This window comes from Styela clava, chromosome 6 (assembly GCF_964204865.1).
Source record: "Styela clava chromosome 6, kaStyClav1.hap1.2, whole genome shotgun sequence".
In the NCBI taxonomy this organism is placed as follows: domain Eukaryota; kingdom Metazoa; phylum Chordata; class Ascidiacea; order Stolidobranchia; family Styelidae; genus Styela; species Styela clava.
In genome coordinates, this window is record NC_135255.1 from 6518515 (window position 1) to 6541335 (window position 22821).

Consider the following 22821-nt stretch of genomic DNA (forward strand, 5'->3'; position numbering starts at 1 on the left):
CGGGTACCGTACCAGTCCAGGTCGGGTACCGGTATGCTGGTACCGGTATGGGGTTAGTTAGCCAGTTATTTGTTTTGGGAAGCATGGACTTGATGGTGGAGGAAGCCGTAACCGACCAGCGGTTACGTGAACCACCCTACGGCGGCGAGAAGTCCAGCAATCCTCTCGCACATGATCAAACCCGCATGGGATTCGAGCCTGCGAACCCACGAAGGGTACCGTACGGTAATCAGAGATGCGGTGGCTAGCGTATTCCTATCGCTTAGCATGATGCGCCGCACCGCCTAGCCTTTTTTTGTATTGGCTGGTAACTGACTCTGATGACCTTATCGGTCGTATCGTTATCGTCCAGTTACCGGTACCGGTATATACCGAAAACTTACTGAATCCATCGTCTAACTACCAGCTCGCCAGTGGGATTTAACTCCAGTAGGGCTGAGTTTTCCGATTTAAAGATGTCCTGATATTTGGATCGATAAACTGATGAAAGAAATTTTATTTGTCGAACTTTCTATTTGTCATGGCGATATTAATTTACTGATTTAGATCAATCGTCACATGCGTTCGGGGTATACGATCAAAAGTCTTTCTCTTTCCCATTTAATTGCTCAAATGCTTTGGTGATACTTTTTTGCTCCAGTAGAACCGAATTTTTTTCTGAGGAATCCAATGGCAATAGAGCACAGTTCTCAAATTTCATGATTTCCCTGACATTTGTTCCAATGAAACAAACACCTTCCGTGCATGTCCCAGAAACAAGAGCGTCTTCACGTTGCCATGCTTGTTTCAATAATAATCTAAATTATTTATGGTCGTCACATGATCAAATTTTTTTTGTTAAAAACTATCGACTGATCCGGTAAAATCAATGCCGAATTACCTATTTTTTTGTCGATATGGATGCCCAAACTGTCTTGTAAAAGAGGGGTTTGCACTCCCTGTCATAATTGATGTCTTTCAATGTGGGAGCTATTCTTGGATTTTGAAAACTGTGCCATACTGAATGGTGATGTATTTAAAATGTGCTTTTAGTTTATTGCATTCAATTCTGTGTTGTACTAAACCACAGAACTAAGTGATTGACTTATACCCAAGGCTTATCAGTTTAATTCTAATATGTCTGTATATATTGTTATTCATTTGCAGATCATCTTAAAATATTTTCTAGGTAATATTTTGGTGCTGCCTATTTCTCATTAGCACGATTGTAGGTGCATATATGAATATTTTTCACCTTGAAAGATGAAGAAGCTATTTTCCCAAGCTGCTGGCGGAGATTATGTTGGAAAAATAATTCGGATTAATAGGTATCAAGTCACGGTGGAGGAAGTCATTGCAGAAGGTATAACTGTATAACAGTTTTTATTTGTGAAAAATAATTTGGCTATTTTTGATTTCTTTCCCGATAAAAATTAGCACCTTTTTGTTTTCCATCACTATGCCAAAATTAAAACAAGATAGTCAGATAGTTGAATAGGAATTAGATCTTAATATTTAATAAAAATGAAAAAATATATGATAATTCATGAATAAAGTAAAAGAAGGTTTGGGCGAGGCATGGACACTTATAATTACCTAAAAATGTACTTGATGCAGATTTTCACTGGTGCAGGAAATTGTGTGTAAAATACATGAAGTATCACTTATATCCTTGAACTAAGGAATCAAGTGAAGCTGAATAATATTTTGTCACTGGACAAAGACTATTATACAGGGTGACCCTAAAAAAATAGAACCAAATTTTCAAATAATTTTATGAAAAGTAGGAGAATTTATTTAACAATTGAACTTCTGTATTTGTATGATTGCATTCAAAAGTTTCAGTAATCTAGAATGCTTCGCACATAAGTTATGTTCTCCCTAGAATATGTTGCACATGGTCGGATTTCTGTTTTTTTGGGTCACATGTGCAATTTATATTGGTTATGCAGACTTCTATGTGATAATCACTTGCTAATCGCTTTGATTTGAACTTCATCATTAATAAATTGTTTCAATTTCAGGTGGTTTTTCCATGGTATTCTTATGCAAGCTCAATTCTGGTCAACGTGTTGCATTGAAGCGCATGTTCGTCAATAGTGAGGCTAGCTTAGATGTTTGTAAACAAGAAATCAAGATTTGGGTAAGAGAGTTATTTTTTTGTTATATCAGAAGCCATTTTTTTATTTTGAAAAAAAATTTAGTTTTGGTTTGTTTGATATTTATTATCGCTTGGTAAAGTGTAGATTTTAACTCTTGAATTTGTCCTGATTGTGAGATGCAACTTCAACTGACAAATGTATATTACTTTTAGTTGGAAAAATTCCATTTTCCGATAAAACATCAAAGTATTAATTTCCCAGTTATGGATATAGTTTCGTTTTTCACATTCATATGATATACTGGTGTAATCATTATCTATCTTTTATTTTTATCTCGTTCAAAAATAATGACATACCGTAATTATAATGTCGGATTTATAAAGTGAATCATTATATTCATAACTGCAACTATGATATAAAAGCTACATTGACATAAAACGCTGTCAATGTAGATGTATGATATTAAATCTCAAATTAGTTTTTTAGTTTTGATATGGGCCTCTGTAACTGATTGTGTGTTGTACATGCTTTGACTTTCTGCACAATCCTATGACCATAGCTGACATGGGCAAACTACAGCCCGCAGGCCAAATCCAACCCATTGGGTAATTCAATCTGGCCCGTCTGATGCCGCCACTACCAAACCAAATTGATGTTTTAGCTCAAAAATAGCTCAAGGAATGAAATTGGGATTAAATTTAGTTTTGGCACGAGACTTATTGACTATTGTTTAACGCTTTTGCTTTTGTGACACTGTAAATAAAATTCTGTATGTGATGCTTACATGCCCCACCAGTCTAGGTGGGCAAAACTTTCGGTCCCTGGTCCAAAAACCTTGATCTGTAGTTTAATGGGTATATTTTCTCCCGGTTCCATTATCAGCCATAATAACACTACTTGTTGCCGGAAACATGTCACCCGGAATTTTTGAAATTGTGCATTCAATATATTTTGTTTTAGGCGAGTCTTGCAAGTCACAAAAATGTTGTTCATCTCATTGATACCAATATATCAAGGTCATCCAATAATGACGGTGTCTACGAAGTTCTAATGTTGATGGAGTATTGCAGAGGTTGGTTTTTACTGTTAATTTTACACAAAGCGAATGTCGTCGTGGGATTAGGATATGTATGGTTGTTACGACTGCTATTAAGGTTAAGGTTGGGAACCTGCAGATCTTGCGCTACTATGGTTCATAAACTTAAATTTTGTTTTGGGATGATAAGTGCGAAGGAATTGCTCGGCGTATTATTGTTCTGCAATTGAACTGGAAGTCTATTTGGACCAATTTAGTTGTTGAATATTCCAGTATGTAGCATCTACTGGTAACTGGTTCCGAGTCTGTGGTTCACCATATGATTATGCTTTCCTGACGGCCTCCCTCTCGCACAAGCTAAAATATAAAAGCCTGTGTGGTTAGGTATGAACATTCTTCATTTTTTAGTAAGTTTGAAATTTATTTAATCATATCAATGCATCTATTCAATCACCCCATAAGGTATGATAGCTATTCTTGTGTATGAAATATTATTTCTCAATGCGTCATATTTGAGGGTTTCCACGGTTGAGACGAAGGGTGAATGTTAAAATGTTGATAAAATTTTATCCAAAAATCTTTAAAAAAAGAAGTGAAGGATTTTGTATCTGTTTTTTTTAATCAAAGTTTTAAGCTATCTTTATTAAGTATTTCGTTTAAAAAAATAGAGTAGTTCAAAAATCGAGAATATGTTTTTCCCATTTTTTTCCGAATCAATTTTTAAGTTTTTCCGTTTTTGGCTATTGAAGCGTATTGCCGTTATTAGTCATATTTTATGCATAAACATTAGAAAAAATATACCTTGTTTTTAATAAGTCTATTTAGGGATAAGTTAATTTAGGGATTTATTATGCACATGTCTTAATATTCATGGTAGATTATTCGAACTTTTTTGTGTTTTTATTTTATTGTCTATACAAAACTAAAAAAAACTATACAATTTATATCAGTTCAAATCAAGCAATGTTTTACTGTATATTTACTGTATGTCCAGCAAAAGTATTTTTATATTAATATTACCATCAAGAATCTCAAAAATGTTCAATTAGTGAATCAGTGGTATGTTGTCCGAGTTGAATCGTAAACAATTGTGTAATCAGAGATTATAAGTAGTCGAGGCTTTGAATATACTTGGTGTTTTTACAATCTATTTTTGTCCGTCTTTTCCATTTTCTGTATAAATAGAAAATATTATTTACCATGTTTTTAATATAAATGAGCCTAAGGCTATGTTTTAATGATATTTCGAAAGCTCATTCCCATCATATTCCAATTGTTGTAAATCTATTGAAATTTCAAAAACAGTGAAAATGGTAACTCGTTTGATACCTGGATTGTCCATACTTGCGATTCTTGATAAATATATACATAAAAATTTTCGTCTGTGACAAAAATTTTATTTTCAATATTTGACCAAACAAAAAACTATGTATTGAATGTAGCAGGTATTGAATGCAACTACTAGGAAGCCTATGTTAAATAATGGTGCAGGCCGCAGTTTCACTCAGTTATTTGTATCTGGCCATTCTGTATTAAAGGTAAAATAGGCTTGTGGCTTCATGTATTAATAGCTGCTTTTTCTAAAGCATTGCTTGAAGTGAAATAAATGGAAAACACCATGTTGATATTATTAGATAATGTATTGATTGATACTTCTTTTTAACCAAACAATTGATTTTCTTTGTATGTACGCGGTTATTAATATAGACTGGTGAGCTTGTTTTGTTAAATCTTCCAATAGGCCTACATCATTTTACAGTTTCACATGGGATACCATTATATTGTTGAATGTAGAAACTTTATCTTATTTGAAACTTTTTCAACAAGTTTGGTACTGTCACGATTTGCCAGTACACGTGCTCGCACTAGTGAAAGAGGTGCTTGCATGAGTAATAACAGTAATTTTAAAAGAAATTAATTGAGAATAGTAACATATATGAAAAAAGTATTGGCATGCGGAGACCAGAATCTTGGTTGCGAATTGTCTTACCCTAATATGATATACCTACAATAAACTTTATATGCCCACAATCAAAACCTAAAACTGATTTTGAAACCAGACCAAAAGATGGCTATTGTTTCATAATGATAGAACACCTGAACTACTTTGTTTTTACTGCGAAGAAATATTCATATAGTTATGCATTATTTAGTTTTTGCATATACATTTATCCTACTAAAAAACTACATCGTCGGCTTCGTCGCATGCTTGATTTCAATTCCTTGGCAACCTTTTTTGATAGTTTTGAAGAAATAAATAAAAGATGAAAACATAATATGATCACATTGATTATCACAGTAATGTTTTGTCCAATTGGTTAAATAGAAATTAGTATTATCAAATTGTAACCAGAAGTTTTATCACAGATCCAATCATGTTTTGTGCTGTCCAATATTTTAATCATTAAATTTGATGTATGTAAAGGATTTTATTTACCTTACAATATTATAATTTCACTTATTTTTTTTTACAGCTGGTCATGTTGTCCAACTTATGAATCAACGATTATCGACGAGGTTCAATCAACATGAGGTGCTTAAAATATTTTGCGATATACTGTTGGCAGTTGCTGCATTACATCATTTCACACCGCCTGTAATTCACAGGGATTTAAAGGTAAAGGTATTGATTATTCACCAGGTTTAGCAATATTCATGCTAAAATCATTTCCAAGAGTCACTCGTGGTTCATATAATGGTCACATTCACGTAATGCGTTTGGCAAACATTGTGCTCGCATATTTTTTAAATAAACAATATCACTGCAACCAGAGGAGTAGCCAGGAGTTTTCAAAAGGGGGTTCTGGAGTCTCTTATTGCCAAGTTAGACCAAAATCGCCAGTGGGTCCGACTGGAAAACGTTGGTTTTCAAGGGTTCGACCAAGATGGCTTCTGAGAGAAGATGGACATAGTGCTTGATCTGTGACTGCAACATGTTTAGGACCATCACATTAAGTAACTGCACTCAGGTTCTCTCCAGTCTCATGCTGTTAAACATTTACTAAATAATTTCTACTGTGACTCTTTTGTTAAAATGTTATGCCATGCCTGTTAAAGAAAATATTTTACTTGTTCAAAGCTTATCACAGTGTCAGCTTTTTTTTTATAACAGCTACCACTCTTCTAAGTCAGTTGTAGTTTCCTTGCCTGTGGGTTTATTGAACGTATTAAATTTGGAATGTGTTAACAGAAACTAATGATAAGTATTGGTCATGGGACGCTTTGTGCTGACAGATTGTCACGTGATGTTTAATAAGTAACTATTATAATATACTAAATACAAACCGTCTTGGTTTAATCATTCTTGAGACTTTTATTGCTATCTTATATATCAGGAGTGGCAAACCTAGTTGCCACCATGATCGACTAAAATCCTCAGTAGTCGGCGATAGCCCGCGATCGACTGATTAGTAATGGGGTCATACACAAAAACAAATGGGTAGGATTCTGAATATGATGATAACTGCACACTCATTCCTGCCTATTTTTTTAGTCTAAGTGTTGAAAATTGCTCAAACATATGGCCAAGTATCCATGAATTACCTAAACAGCCAAAAATAAATATTATGAAACCATAAATGTTATATGACTATTCAAACATCGGTATCTAATTTACAATTTCCTTCATTTCTTCGCTCATTTGGAATTAGACAAAATTGTCATTCTGATGCCACTGCCCTTGTTGCGAATAAAATGGAGTGAGACAATAACTTTCGCATACTGCAGAAGTTACTGTAGGACCATAAGTCAGTCAAGATGCACAATATTTGACACTTCATTCCTAAACCTTGGCACCGACAAAACTTGCATTTGTTACATAATAATATGCCTGAGTGGAAGTTAATTTTAATAATTGTCAACACATGATTTATTAATCAAACAGTCAATCATCAACCAAAATTTCATCACAGTATTAATAGTGATGTAACAATGCTAATCTCTTTACCTCTTATTTGTGGAATACGGAAATATACTTACTTCCACAGTAGACTGTGAATTTTAATTTTGTATGTGACTGCCTCGTAAATTGATCACTTTATTATACAAGATAAATATAGAAAATCAATAAACAAGTCAATAGCAATTGACTAAAAGTGGTTTATTCTATGTTAGCTAACAGATCTTTCTCAATTTGGACTATTATAATTTGTATAGACATGATGTCCAATATTTTACATTTGTGATAATTTGTATCAATGGATATATATGGTACATGCTAAAATAAGCATTTTAACTCTGTTAGTTCTGGTTTGGACCTTTTTTTGAGTAAACTAGGGTGTAAAAATAGATTCCTAAATACTTTTGTGTTTCATATAATTTGCCTACTATGAAGCAATAAGGTTGTGATTTCGTTAGTTAATTAATCTCCAACTGAAGTGGTTGGAAATTTTCTTGCATTCCAATTTCAGAAGTCTGTAGCTTGGATGATTAATATATGAATGGAAAATGTTTATGATTGGTGATTACTGATTGACTCACAAAGTTGGAATTTATTTTTTTCTGTTTAGTTATGTCGTCATGATGATATGAAAATCTATGACAAAAACATGTTGCAAGGATGAACTCTAATATAAAATGCTTATGTGTACTATGTTAGATCAATTGTATGGCATACACTTTTGTGAAAATTTGATTCAACTTTAGCAACATATTGAGCAAGTTTACCAGTGAGATTTTGATTTTTGGAAATAGAATAAGCCATAATAACATTTCAAAACCTTAATAAAATTCATGTATATTTTGATGAGTTCTGCATAATTTGGGTTCGACTCTGTATAACTAGCCACTGATATCTGGAGTCTTACTAAGTTCTTCTTAAGAAGAAGCCAAATAAATTACTAATAATGGAATAATTTAGTGTACGACGAAATGAAACGAGCTTGGAAAATGAAAATAAAAAAGTTCGTTTTGAAAGATTTGAATCATCTTATTTAATGCGACCTCATTTTGGAAACCGCTATGATGTGTCATCAGTGAGAAGGACCACCCTCCCCCTATTCATTGAATAATCTCTGCTTCTAAAATAAAAACTGCTGTAACCACTTTGATTCAAGGGAGCCAGGGATCCAAGAACAGAGTGCCGCATGCGGTTTCGGAGCCGCAGGTTGCCGATTGCTGTTATATAGCAATAAGTTTCGAATGGTTTTCCAGAATGAGGGAACCTGTTATCAGTGAGTTTAATTCAAAAGAGAAGCTGTTCCTAAAATTCTGAATCCCACCACTGGTTATACCCCGAGAACTACATCCTGTGTAAGCAAGAAAACATTTTATTTTATTTAAATATATATTTTTCTCTTTATTTAGGTTGAAAACATTCTACTACACGACAATGGAAACTATGTTTTATGTGACTTCGGTAGTGCCACAACAGCAGAACTTAATCCAAAAGTTCATGGTGTCGCTGCTGTCGAAGAGGAAATTCTCAAGTTAGTATAAATCTACCACATGACATATCATATGGGCCAGTGGTTGGCAAAGATTTTAAATGAGGCCCAAATAGTAATAGGAAAGGTTTCAAGGTTCAACAATTTTTATTACCTGTTTTTTTTATTTTTTCTATTGTATGACAATGGTTCAATTTTGTTTTATCAGATACACAACATTATCATACCGTGCACCTGAAATGGTCAACTTATATTTGGGGAAAACGATAACGACAAAAGCTGACATTTGGGTAAGATAAGAATAAATGTCAAAAATTTAGTTTGATTAAAATTTTAGACCTTCAATTTCAAAATAACGAAAAATCAAAAATGCTATTATAATGATTTCAGGAAAAAAGTTTCTGATTTGGTTGAAATCTCGTTTTACAGGCACTTGGATGTATGTTATATAAATTATGCTTCTTTGAAATGCCTTTTGGAGAAAGTTCACTCGCTATACAGAACGGAGCTTTCACAATCCCAGATGATTCTAGATATGCTAAAGAAGTTCACTGTTTAATAAGTAAGTTTTAAATTTTATAGGTTCTATAATGAATAAGGATCACAAGGCAAAGTTGTATAAAAAAGGCATTTTTATTTACCGTACATAGCAATTTTTGGTAGCTTGGAATGGGTTTTAGACCCCCAAGAAGACCCACCTTTACAAGCCTCCTGGCAGACCTGCTAGATGTTACGGTAACTTAACAATTAGAAATTTCAGAATCCCGCTATGAAAATTCTATGCCCTTGTTTCTATGCTTTATTATTATTCACTTTATAATTCACCTTATTGTTATTCACTGATAACAATCCTTTTCAAATTGCATATTTCAGGGTATATGTTGGAACCAGAGCCAGATTTACGACCTGATATTTTTCAAGTTGCGCATCATGCGTTCAAGCTAGCCAAAGCTCCTAATATGGTCAGAAATCAAAATGTGAGTGCACAGGACCTTTTTGTCGTGCTATAAATGCTAACGCACAAACTTTGCCAGTTTTCATATTTCCGATGTTGTACTTTCGTATTGTGATTGTGATTGATTATTATTTTTGTTAGTGACCAATCGTTATTGATCCTATGGCATGGTATTTTTCTTGGACGAATCATTTTGGTGAATTTTTGTTGATTTTTTCATTGATTGATTGACCAATTGTTTTCAAATTTTCAATTGGTGAGTATGGAGGTGTGTGATAGGATGCTTTTACCATCATAACTTTTCCATAATTTTTCATAGCTTAATTGTCATATTTGATTGTTTCCCGGAATAATATGCCAGTAATCGAGGTTACAGATCTCGAGTTATAGGGCTAACTTCTGCCCACTAAGCAGAAATGGTCGATCAAAACTGGTGTTTGGTGTAGATAAGTCTTTGCTTGCATACAACCTTGTAAAGCGAAGATATTAAGTTGTTCATAAAATATTGAAAAGTATATTATTAATAAATAATCACTTTTTGCAAATGAACTTATTTTGAGACAAAATTTTTTGATTTTGTCAATATTTGAGAGAGGGTTGTTTCAGAATGTCTGTGGCTTTTTCATTTTATCTTTTGTTTGGTGTTTGCAGTCTTTCTACACACCCCTGATTTTAGTTGTGAATAAAACATTTCGGTCTCAATCAGTGTTATTCATAGCTCAAGAATATATTGATTCACCGGTAATTTAAATTTATCTATTTTTGACGGTCACCCACCTACTTCAGTTTTAAAAAATTTTCTTATATTAATCTAATCAGTGCAGAGCAATACAACTTGAATGCTAGTGGCACATTGCATCGTCAGGTCATCTTACAAGTCACAATTTCCTGTACGTAATCATCAACATTATATTGAGAATCCAGCATTGAAAATAATTTAAAAGCTTTTGCTCCTACTGGGGCCAATGTATTCTGCTTATACAGTGGTTTCCAAACTTTTTTTCATCGGCCCAATTTTTTTTTTAAATCAATTTTGTAAAATGCAAAATACATATATTTTTACATAACATTCATTCTGACAGAAGTTACCCCAAAGTGAGAAGGCAGTGCAAGTTTTTTCTCAGCAGTACCGTATTTGAAAAGGTAGTGTGGCTTTACTTAGTAAAATGAATGCTGCCAATATTCACGCAGCATTTTGTATGGATATTTTGAACTACCAAAATCTCAATATGTCTGTAACGTTTTATTTAAATAAATTTATTGTTGTTAATTTATTAAAGAACTTTGCGGAAATATCAACTCATAGCGAGACAAATCAACATAATCACATCCTTATGAAAGATATATAGGCAAATATGAATCATTGTTTAAATTTTTAAAGTTATATTCGTTCATACATATCCTATACATAAGTAAAACTGTTTATTTTGGGCTATCCGTACCCTTTGCTTGGTTGTGTATCAAAAGTGAATCGGTGTATCAAGTTATCATAATCAATATTAATGGTGAACACATGATTTGACGTAATGCACCGGCCTTCTAGGAAGCAATTTGGCAAATCAATGGGAGATTATCACCTAATTCCTACCAAATTTGGAAATTGAAAAATGACTGCATTTCCCTATCCAAAATTATTATGGCTCAATGGCCAACAGTTCTTTAGTTGGGTAACTATGCTTGAATGAGCATAGGATATGCTTATGATTTAAAAACTAAATCTTCATATTAAGTAAATAATATTTTTTGATAAATATATGCGTAATTCATCTTTGGTACACACATGAAAAAATATTATCGTATATAATATTTTTCCATAATTTGGCTCTATGCAATAATAATGCAGTCCAGACGCATATGATTATTTTTATTTGTACAAACCTTGTATAGAAATTGAAATCTGTACAAAATATAAGAAATCAGTAACACAAATACAATGTGATCATGGTATTGTATATTTATGAGTTCATGTACAAATTAACATTGACACGTATTGTGAATTCAAACAAGATGAGCATGGTTGCAATTCTGACTTTTAAGAGAATTTGTTTCAATCATGGGTACACAAGCTCAGAAGTAAAGCAGAATTGTCCCTGAGCAAAGTTGTATTTTAATAACGAGACTATTGAAAGACCAAAACTATATAAATTTCTGTTGGTTTTTCACACAACATCAAATACTGTTTGACTTGAGACTTGAAGCAGATCACGGACAATGTGCAGAATCATATAGTAAAGGAAACATAGCCACTTTTGTGTGTGTCCATTGAATGTTTTCAAACACTATAGCTTCAGCAATTTCTATATCTTCTTTGTTTTATGTTAGAATGCACCAATATTAGAAGAATTACCTGTTCCACTGACAAGAACGCAAGCTGAAGAGCTAAAAGAGATGGCTAAGAAGTATGATGTTGTTTTTTATTTTGACACAGAAATGTATTTATTTTGTATTCTGTAATATTGTTTGAACATATTTGGATTTTGATATTCCTTTTTTTGATTATTATGATGAATCAAGTTTATTTTGCATATTTTAGTCATGTTGGAAGAATGTCTGTAGGGAATGTTTGAAATATACATGAACTACTAAAATATATATTAAAAATTGATTATGTCAAATTTCTGGATTGCACATTATTTTTAGAAGTAAATGTATCAAAACATAAATAATTTTTTTAATTGTGTGAATTATAAAATTTTATAGTTACAAGTAGGGTGGGTACGCTAATAACCCAAGTAGAATGCATATTAAAGTAATATTTAAGAACACTTACGGTAACTATAAATCAATATTTTTGTGTTTTTCTGTTAAATTAAGCCATTTTTATGATAAAAACTGTACAATTGTGTTTTTGCTTAGTGTAGAAATGAGTTTGATATTGCATGATAAAAGGCGTTTCATATCATTATGTTATAACACAAATTAAAAAGAGGGTGTGCACTTACTCAGAACATAGTTAATTCATAACAACTCAAAGGCAGTAAAACTCAACAATGAGTGACATTAGAATCAACACATGAAATAGTAAAACCATCAGTAGCAACACGACATTGTATCGGCAAGCAACACTCTACCATTGTGTTTCACAGCCTCATTGTTGCAGCATACCACATTGACTATTTTTTTTATAGGCTTGTGACACTAAATTCCATAGAATGCAAAACTGCAGAGTTTTGATGTTATTTAGCATTGATGTTATTTAGCATGGTGGTTCTGGTAGCATTTTGTGGCTGATAATTACTGTTTCAATTTAACGGAGTTCAAAATAGGAATTGCAATCACATTGAATTTTAATTTCTGCAAACCACTAAATTCAATAGAAAAATTTTATGCAAATTCTTTTAAAACCACAAACAATAATGTTATTAAGTATAATACAAAATTTTATAACTGATGATTACCACTATAATCAAGCATTCGGATTCGAAACAGACATTCAAATTGGAATTGCAATCTCATTTGTTTCTACTGACAACGAATGAATGATTTTAAGTCTACCAGTCTTTGAGTCATGTTAAGTCTTCAACCCATGTTGGAAAACGTGGGAAAATAAAACGACCACCCATCAATGACACTTACCAGCAATTAATTAAATACCGTTCTGGGAGTATAAATTCAGTTACTATCATTTATTTCAAAATAAGACTTGTTAGTTACTGAAGATCTCGTAGCCTATACCAGGGCTTTTCAACTGGCGGACTGCGGTCCGAATCCGGACCTTTTGAGTATTGGTTCTGGACCGCACCTAATTATTTATTCTGGATCATTAGCCCCACTTTTTGAATTTCCTATTATAAAATGACTTTCATAGTTTTGAATATATACGAAAAGAACTATAACACCATAATAAACAATTTTAATTTGCTACTAATCATTTGTCGGTCGAGGAAGTGCTCGTTTAAGGATGCCAAAATATCATTTCTGGAAAGACCGGACCCAAATAATTTTGAAGTTTTGTTTGCGGAACTTCTATAAAAATAGTTGAGTAGCCCTGGCCTATACCTCCAAAATTATGTTACCATATCACTGGTACTAGCACCACTAGTTGAAAAGCACTGCTCTATCATTCAATCGGATATTTTACCTTTACATCTAAATTTTTGCAATCAAAGAAACATACCGTAGCCAAACTTATTTTTACAATTGAAATTTAAGAATAACGCATTTTTAGTTTGAATGATTACATTACAGAAATGTGCTAAAATGTGCTCAAAATTATCATAAGCTGTGATATAAGTACGACATGTGTAAATGTGTAAAGCTCAAATTTACACAATACCAAACAAGGATTATAAGCAGAAAAGTTGCATCAGCAGGTTTCTCATTGATGCAAATTTTCTTTAAACCCACACTCCACAGTCTTGTTTTACACAATTTGAGTATGATTTGACCCGTTCATTAAAAAAGGTTCGGTACCCCTGGTATAGATTGTGATTATTTTAAAATTAAATTGAAAAATAAGCTGGTATTACACAATATTTAGAATGTATTACGGATCTACAAAACCGAATGAATTGAAAATTGAAAAAAAAACAGTTTCTATTTTCCAAAAACTGGCTTATTTTCTGGTAACGCTTTTCTTATTCAAATTACTTTTAAACTCAAGGGAAGCGGCTGAGAAAGGGACATTAAACGGTGCCGAGGGGCCAACAGAAACTAGCATTGCTCCAAGGAGACGACCACAGGGTCTGATATCTGGTTCTGGTGCGAGACTTAATGTGTATCCAGCCTCTCCCGCACCTACTACTTCATCACCAAGGCCACATATGGTCCGACCATCAACACAGGTATTTATCTGTTCATTCTTTACAGTGAAATAATCACTTTGAATTTTTTTTTGTGTTAATCATATATTAAGGATTGGTTTCGCATACATGCAGTACTGTAAATGGTAGTGGCTGCATTCCGGTACCATATCCAGGGCTGTTGAATCAGAGAACATTTACGCTTGACCCTTCACTCGCTATTGAAAAGTGGGTATTTCATTTCTTGGCAATGTAGCTGTTGATTAACTTTGCTAGCTGATTGTCTTTGTTCTTTTTCGACTTTTTCTAAGTTTTTTATTTTTAGTCTACAAGCAATTCATCACTTCAAACACCTCGCACTGTTCAACCTGCATCTTCATCCCAAATTTCTAATACAGGTGACTTTTTTTCACATGTTCAACTTTTTTATGAGAATTCTATACAAGTTGACCCAAAATAAAAGGAGCACTTGAACTTATGTTTGTGCAAGATTGTACCCAAAAGTTTCAGTAATTTGGGATTAGGGCCCGACCGATACTGCCTTTTTGAACCGATACCGATACTGCTAGTTTTCCAAAACTAGGCCGATAAGCCGATAACGATGTTTCTTCACGAAGAACTGTCACGAAGAACTAGGAACACACTGTTGCAGTAAATCCAAAAAAGTGGTTCCTATGTACTCTCCAGTATGCGAGCCATGCATGGCCTTGATGTTTAATACAATTTGGAATCTTTCCCAATTACAATTTATAAAATGAACAGTCAAGCTCATAAGTGATTCTGTTGGTCCTGACCAGCAGTCTGTAGTAAATGCCAATCCATCGCCAGCATTTTCTGTCACGAGAAGAGTCATTATTTTCTGGCTCACAAGTTCATATATTTGTGGCAGCATTTCTGTTCTGAAATACTTCTCAGTCTTTAGGGCGTAGCGAGGTTCAATGGTTTCTATTAGCCTGCGGAATCCATCATCTTGCACTATTGCAAATGGCCTGTTGTCAGTGGCTATTATCTCCATTATTATTTTATCAAGTGATTTCGTTCTTGCGTCATTTCCATGCCATTTATTAAATTTATCCATTATGTGTTCCCATGAAGGTTGCCGATTAAACTGGGAAGCTTCGGCTGGCCTTTTTCGCGTTAACTGCGTCTGCGAAATCTCATCATACTTGCTCTTGTGTTTCGATCTGAGATGACTCCACAAATTACTGGTGTTTTTCTTTTTGGAATCGGCGGAACCTTGACTTAACAATGATGAGCATATTTTACAAAGTACACCATCACTGTGGCATACAAAGTATTCCCATACTTTGCACTTACCGCTAGAACCAGCCATCTATAACATACCAATACAAGAAGTTAAATAATACCTTCAACGACTAAAGCGCAAGGGAAATCAAGCGCCGTGTAAACTACGCGAAAATTCTCTATCTAGCGTATATTATTTGACACAAATAAGCCGTTCACGTGTTCTATTGCTTCGATTTGTAAGCCACCACGCTGCAAACTTGCTTGCAAAGTGTGAAATCCCGTGTCGCAATCGTCCGTGAAACCGCTTTTGATAAGAGAGAAATAGAAATAGTGAAGAAAAAGAGTTTCACGCAGAACCGCTCTCGAATTAAACAAGCGATAAAACTGCTTTCCCGGCAACCTTCAACAACTAAAGCGCAAGGGAAATCAAGCGCCGTGTAAACTACGCGAAAATTCTCTATTTAATCTAGCGTATATTATTTGACACAAATAAGCCGTTCACGTGTTCTATCGCTTCGATTTGTAAGCCACCACGCTGCAAACTTGCTTGCAAAGTGTGAAATCCCGTGTCGCAATCGTCCGTGAAACCGCTTTTGATAAGAGAGAAATAGAAATAGTGAAGAAAAAGAGTTTCACGCAGAACCGCTCTCGAATTAAACAAGCGATAAAACTGCTTTCCCGGCGCAATTTTGACACTTTGGCAGTCACGTGATTAGCCGATAACTATCGGTAAAATTAGCCGATACCGATAGTTCAAAATTTGTGAAAAACAAGGCCCTATTTGGGATGCTTTGTTGCTTATTCTTGTTTTCCACTAACAAGGATTTTTCCTCCTATATCTAGTTAATAATCTGTTTGAATTTGTTAGCTTTTTTCAAATTCAAGTTTTCCAAAATGATTTACAAATCATGAACTTTTGAAAGTTTTATACATAAGTTTTTATGCGTAGACGTACACAATCAATGTTTGAGACTGAGAGTCATTGTTTTATGTTGCAGCTCGTTTGACAAATCCTAAAGTTCTTCAACAACAACAACAAACTTCTTCTGCTTGGAATAATCAGTCCTTGCAACCGCAACAAGTAATTTCTTTTTGTATCATATGACTGAAAAATGTTTGGTTTTTTGGAGATTCTAGGAACAGTGGTTATCATGAGACATTTCATCAGCTTGAACAACCCCTGTGTTTGTTGATCTGTCTTTATTGCCTGAATTGTATAAACTATAAATATATATATAAAAGCCAACCTAACACTGGGAGAACAAAATTAGCAAGTGTAGCAAGTTCAATAATAGTGGCTGACCTAATAGGTATTTGGCTATTTTTGAACAATATGCTTATATTAATATAGCCTTTGGATTTGAATGGAAACTAGTGGAACTCCTGGACTGAACTGGTCTGGAATCCTGGGGGCTGTGAAACCCTGATTGGAAACCAGAAGATTCCCTACCTATTTTTTAAGTCAATAATATAGAACACTGTTCTAGAAAAACATATACAGTTTAGCAAAGCAAAGCATTCTGAATGTAAAGTGAAAGTTCATTATTAGCTTGAAACTCTTATCCTACAGTTGATGTTTGACTTTATTTGACAATTTTTCTTGCACAATTATTTCCCACTGAATTCCAACCTGCAAACACATGCAGAGTTTTAGCTGACATGAGAAGTTACACTAATATTCTCCTCCAAATCATTTTTAGGCACAGAGGCAGCTACCTGCCAGCAGCCAAGCCGTTACTGCCAATAGGCCGCCTGTAACTCCCGGAATTGATCCAACGATCGTTCTCAAACAAACCCAATTCGCTCAGGAAATAGCTGGACTACAGCAACAAGGCCGAGTTTTGCAACAAAGAATGGTCGTCATTCAACATAGCTTGTCTGTGTTGAATAATCAAGCAGCTCAACAGCCAGCACTCATTAATCTGATTACAGTGAGTTTTATTCTGTCTATTAAATCTGTCAGAATTTCACTCTCAACAAGGATCTACTAAAGCAGCTTTTAAGATTTATGGAGCTTCTGTTTTCTTCCTGGAGAACAAGTGCTATTTGATTTGATATGTTTATCCAATGGATGTGCTTTTCTCGTACCCTTGGCCCTAGAAAAATTCTGCCTATACTTTACCACTGTGTAAAAATATGGTTATTATTTTCCCATCAATCTGAATCTAAATATTTTACCACCTGCCATTAAAGGTAATTTTGTATAACTTTAGGCCTAGTTTATCGCAGCTTTCAAAAACTCATTTTCGATTCATGTATCTGCAAGTAAACTATGACTCCTCAGAAGATAGTATGACCACAGATTTGTACCAATTTTCCGAAATATAACAAAAATTTGGCAAATACAACCGTGATTAAAAATTTGACTGCCGGAGAGACATCGAAAATTTCAATAGTTTTATTACCATTAATTTATTTCTGAACGGTTCTTGTTATGAAAATGAACAATGAAACCGATGCTCATGGGATGAGCATCCTTTTCTTAAACGAACCTCAATATGGTCATAGGAGAATACTGTTATGTATGGTACATGGTGGTACAGGGTAACCCAAAAAACAGAACCCCCATAAATCTCTTGATTCTAGGAAAATGAAGTAAATTTTTTTAACACTTGATCTTCTGTTTGTGTATGATTGTACCCAAAAGTTTCAGGGAAATAAGACACTTTGCACAAAAGTTATTTTCTCTCTAGAATATGTTCCAAATGATATAGGTTCTGTTTTAGATCACCCTGTAAATAATGTCCAACCTTTACTTTACATGCGGCTGTAGTAAAAATAGTTTATTCACCCAATTTTTTTTTCATTTTAGCCTAAAATTCAACATATGCAACAAGAAGGCCAAGTTGTTCAGCAACAATATTTACAAATAACTCAAAGAATTGCTCAGATTCATCAAATGCTTAATCACCTGCGACAGGTAGAATACATAGCTTATCTGTTATCTTGTCTCATCTTAATATTGAGAGAGTTTGTGATTCTTTGTTATAGAACAATTTCATTATTTATTATCAGAATATTTAACACTTCACTTCATCAAATTTCTAGGAATTTTTAGCACCAACAGTTGAGCTTTGGGAATAAATGAAATAATTTTTTTTTCTCGACTCAAAGTCTTCGGGACAAGCACAGCTTCAGGCCCAGCAAATACAGGCTCAACGTCAGCAGCAAGCTCAACTTCAAGCTCAGGCTCAAGCTGCTGCACAACTTCAGCAACAACAGCAAGCCCAACTTCAACAACAGGCTCAGTTGCAACAACAGCAAGTTGAGATGCAGCGAAGGGCACAGATGATGCAATTACAACAACAACAATCTGCCATGGTGAGATATGGATGAATTATAGAGAAAAAATTGTTAATTTTAGTTTGGGTGCTCCATGGTGTATTCACACAGTATTATATGGTTTTGAATATATATGAAATTTTTGAGGTCATTGTGTTCTTCACAATTCTTTGCATATATGAGAGATAATTATGAACTGAACTATCAAATTACTGATACATGAACTACAAGAGTTGATAAAGATGTATTGCCATTAAAGACCATAGTATACTCATCAGAGTTCTAAAGTCTGAGAAGAGCTCAATTGTATTCTTAGCTATTTGAATATACACTCTTGATTAAGAAAAGTCTGGCTTGGACTCAGAGCTCGATCATTTTTATACAGTATGGACGTTTTCACATAAACGCAACATATAAGTTTGACGGGCCATTATAAATCATTATGTGGACTGTAACTGGCCCGCGGGCCGCGGTTTGGGAACCACTGGTATAGCCTATACATTTGTGTTGCATTGTAAAAAAATTTCCTTTTCAGCAAAAGGTGAACCAGCAAAATGAGCATATTTCAGTTCGACGTTCTGGTAGTACAAGCAATGCTCATATGCCTTCAATACACCTTCAAGCTGCATCACCCGCAGGTATTGAGTATTGTTTAATTTTGTAAATTTGGAATAAGAATATAGTTTCTTTATGATGTACTTCTAAATGTGACATCGTGAATACGTATGATGATTTGTACTTTATATATGATTATTATAAACATTGTAAACCAGAGCTGGGTAGCTGATAATAGCTCTTAAAATCACAGTGGCTCTAGCTGCGAAGTCACAGTATATTAAAACTGTATTCTATTGAAAAGCTAATGCGGTTTTTGAGTTTATTTGCAACCCGAATGGAATTTTGCGAAAATGATATAAGGTTTCAAAATTTTGAAATTGAACTTGAAACTTTTTCAATAATATTACAGAATAAAATTTATAATGATATTTTATAAACTGAAGGAAGGAAATCATAAATTTTTCACAATGTTTGGATTGTTAGGAGCTTGAGCCACTGAAATTACTGGTAGGTCCAGCCTCTCTATAATATGGTGAGCTGGCTGCATTTCCACTGAAATTTTATTTCTCAGAGTCCAGCTCCGGCTCCCTAACCCTGATGTAACCTACTGTTAGGTAGTGGAATAAATTTTATTGTATATGTTTTAGGAGACACTCTGGATGGCACTAGAAGAACTCACAGAAGAGTACAAAGCGATGTTTCAGGTACGCTGATCCTAAATTTTTCTTGACTAAACTTTTCGCTGCTTTTTCCTTAAATGAAAATAATATATACGGTATAGCTGAGCTATAATAGCTCACTATAATAATGAGTTGCTGTTGTTGGAAATTGTAGTAACGAAGCTTTTTTTACACATTGGCATACGGAATTCCATCTGTTTTTACAAAAGTTTCCAATTGAAATTATTCATAAAATTGTAGAATTGCCATATAGAATATATGATCAAATCCTTCGGACATCTCTGTTTAAACTAAAAAGATCCTTTTTTCGTTTTTGTGATGGGCGCATCAGGCCCACCATTGTCATAAAATATAGGCTTGCATCTATGCTCTGTTTTTCAATCTTTATGTTTTTCTGCTTCAGGTATAACTGCATCTGCACGAAGAAGACATCAAATAACACCTTGTGATACAAATGTTGTTGGAACATTAAATAAACAGAAAAGTAAGGAAATAAATAGTTGAATAGCAAAATTGTCAATTATAACTACAAAGGATAAAATAAAACATTTTTTTCATTCACTTAGTCGTTAGAGCTTTCGACATTACCATGCTGGCATTGCAGGTTAAGGATCATTGATTCAAACCTCTGTGCCTGCCACCTCGCTCAGAGTGTAAAACCCGAAAAATAGTACCTCATAATTCATAAAGTAACTGTGGTAGCTGCATGTACAGAATTAAATAATACTCTATTAATTTCTAATGTTCTAGAAATTAATTTGAATATTTATGTGTTCTACAATAGACCTGATGGTTAAGACTAAGAAGTTAGCATGGGGGTCCTATTAATGTATAGCAGGGGGGGTGTTCAACCTGCGGTCCGCAGGAAAATGCTATTCTCAAGAAAAAATTGTGCGCCCCGTGGAGAAGTGCCAATTTTGAATGATGTCGAGTTTTTAATTTGGTAATTCCAATCGCTTTGTGTTGTGAAGTCTATACCTGATTTCAATTTGTTATCTATGCCTATGACATCACAGTGCCCCTGATGTATGGTATACCAATGTAGCCAGTGAGGGATTGCAGATTCAAACCCCGTTTCCTACCACCTACATCCAGACTGATATAAATCAGACTATACTGAACCAGCATTCGATTAAAAGTGTTATAAATAATTGAATTCAGGTACCAGTAGCAACAGTCTAACACCAGATATAGAAGTTTGGAATCCTTTCGATGGCGATAATTTTACGCAAAATGTTGGAGAAGGCCAAGTTGATGCTGACAAAGAATTTGACGAATTTTTGACAATAAGAAACACTGAACCAGGTTGGGGAAATTTCACTAATTGTGACATTTTGGCTCCGGATGACTTGGCTTTTTTTAGCCAAATTTTGCAGCCGCATACTATTTATAGGCTCTTGACTCTATGACTTTGGATCAATTGATCTCATATTTTCAGTTCTTGGAGATAGAAATAGTCACTAGAAAGCTATTACGTTTTGTTTTCGACTTTCTTCTGTATCCTAAATCCTAATAGATATTTTACCACAAAATTTGATGGTTTATATAAGCCACAGGCTCACCTTAATATTCAGCATTCTTAATGATTTGAATTAATTTTTATTTTTCATAATCCAGACAAAGCAAAATTTTGTTAGAATTGTGATATGTAGTATCAAAACAATTCACTTGGTGATTATTACTGGTCATCAGATGAGAAACCTTGTTTGGCCATAAGGATGGCTGTTTTGGTCAAGGCAAGATTTCTTTAAGGCAATTCTGTATAATTTACTATTCTAGGATAATATAGAATACGAACGGAAAATTGAATTTGAAATATCAAGTCCTTTTCTTTTATAATCAGAATGATTTAGTAAATGCGTTATTGGGAACTGTGAATTTTTTGCAGGAAATTGTGATGATGTTCAGAAAGATTTGTTCGGTGCAAAACCATTTCAAGCTGGTAAGTATTACCCCAGTTAATAACGTTTTGGTAATGTGGTTTTTCATTCAAACTTGAAAGTTATAGTCGCTGTGTGGAGTTGGAATTTGTGAACATTGGAGTAGTACAGTGCGACTCAAACTAAACATAACGCATGAAATTCTTAATTACTTCTATGATATGGAAGAAAATTTATTTAAAATTTTAGCACTTGAACTTCTGTTTGTGTATGATTGTACCCAAAGGTTTGAGTAATCTGGGACGTTTTGCACAATTATGTTCTCTCTAAGTCTAGAATATGTTCCAAATGACCTGGGTTCTGATTTATTTTTAGGTAATCCTGTTGTTTTAAATCCCCTTGACTTGAAATCGCAGAATAAAAAAAAGTAAATCTCATTAGGTGGTGAATTTGAAATGATAAGTGATTTTTATATGATTTAATCTACAGCCTAGTGTGGGCTATAGATAGAGCAGGCCGTTGAGGCCTGGTCCATCTATGGACCACAGTAGGCAAAGCGGGTTTAATACCTCCATACCCTTAGTTTTGCGTATTTTCAGACTTACAAAACCTCATTCCGCAAGAAAACAATGCGGAAAGACAGGTTAGAACAGGAATGGCAGGTTTACGAAGGTACGATATCAGCATGATCAGGCAGTGATGTAACGTTTTTCTCCTCCGCTTGGATAATTTTCTTTCTTTTTTTTTCGTTGCTGACAATTTGTTTAGTTCTGTTGCGTAGCTTGTGCTTTCTTCGTTTTGATTTCAATCTGCTTTCTATTCATTCATTTGTTCCAACCACTGGTTATTAATTTCCAGTTCTTTTTTCATATTTTCAGCGAAAATCGTTCTTTTTGTTCATTTCATATAATCTTGAAATTTATTTTTCTTTATTCATTTAGAACAGGGGTAGGCAATTACTTTCACTGGGCAAAG

The 22821-nt window shown here is 34.0% G+C and overlaps 1 protein-coding gene across 3 annotated transcripts in view; it reads left to right on the plus strand.

The window, feature by feature from the left end:
• The first annotated feature begins 1150 nt into the window (after positions 1-1150).
• LOC120331163 (uncharacterized) overlaps positions 1151-22821 on the plus strand; it is a 30183-nt gene continuing 8512 nt past the window's right edge. Inside the window, exons 1-20 of one of the 3 annotated variants that reach the window (XM_039398205.2) lie at positions 1151-1342; positions 2004-2122; positions 3042-3153; positions 5592-5734; positions 8422-8543; positions 8710-8791; positions 8931-9063; positions 9375-9478; positions 11779-11855; positions 14060-14240; positions 14524-14596; positions 16445-16527; positions 17147-17377; positions 18259-18366; positions 18561-18767; positions 19264-19366; positions 19934-19990; positions 20370-20450; positions 21128-21271; positions 21855-21908. In XM_039398205.2, the coding sequence (XP_039254139.2) occupies positions 1243-1342; positions 2004-2122; positions 3042-3153; positions 5592-5734; positions 8422-8543; positions 8710-8791; positions 8931-9063; positions 9375-9478; positions 11779-11855; positions 14060-14240; positions 14524-14596; positions 16445-16527; positions 17147-17377; positions 18259-18366; positions 18561-18767; positions 19264-19366; positions 19934-19990; positions 20370-20450; positions 21128-21271; positions 21855-21908 (2314 nt within the window). In that variant the 5' untranslated portion in view covers positions 1151-1242. The remainder of the gene's footprint in view (positions 1343-2003; positions 2123-3041; positions 3154-5591; positions 5735-8421; positions 8544-8709; positions 8792-8930; positions 9064-9374; positions 9479-11778; positions 11856-14059; positions 14241-14523; positions 14597-16444; positions 16528-17146; positions 17378-18258; positions 18367-18560; positions 18768-19263; positions 19367-19933; positions 19991-20369; positions 20451-21127; positions 21272-21854; positions 21909-22821) is intronic. The other 2 variants (XM_039398207.2, XM_039398209.2) reach the window with 2 other exon arrangements.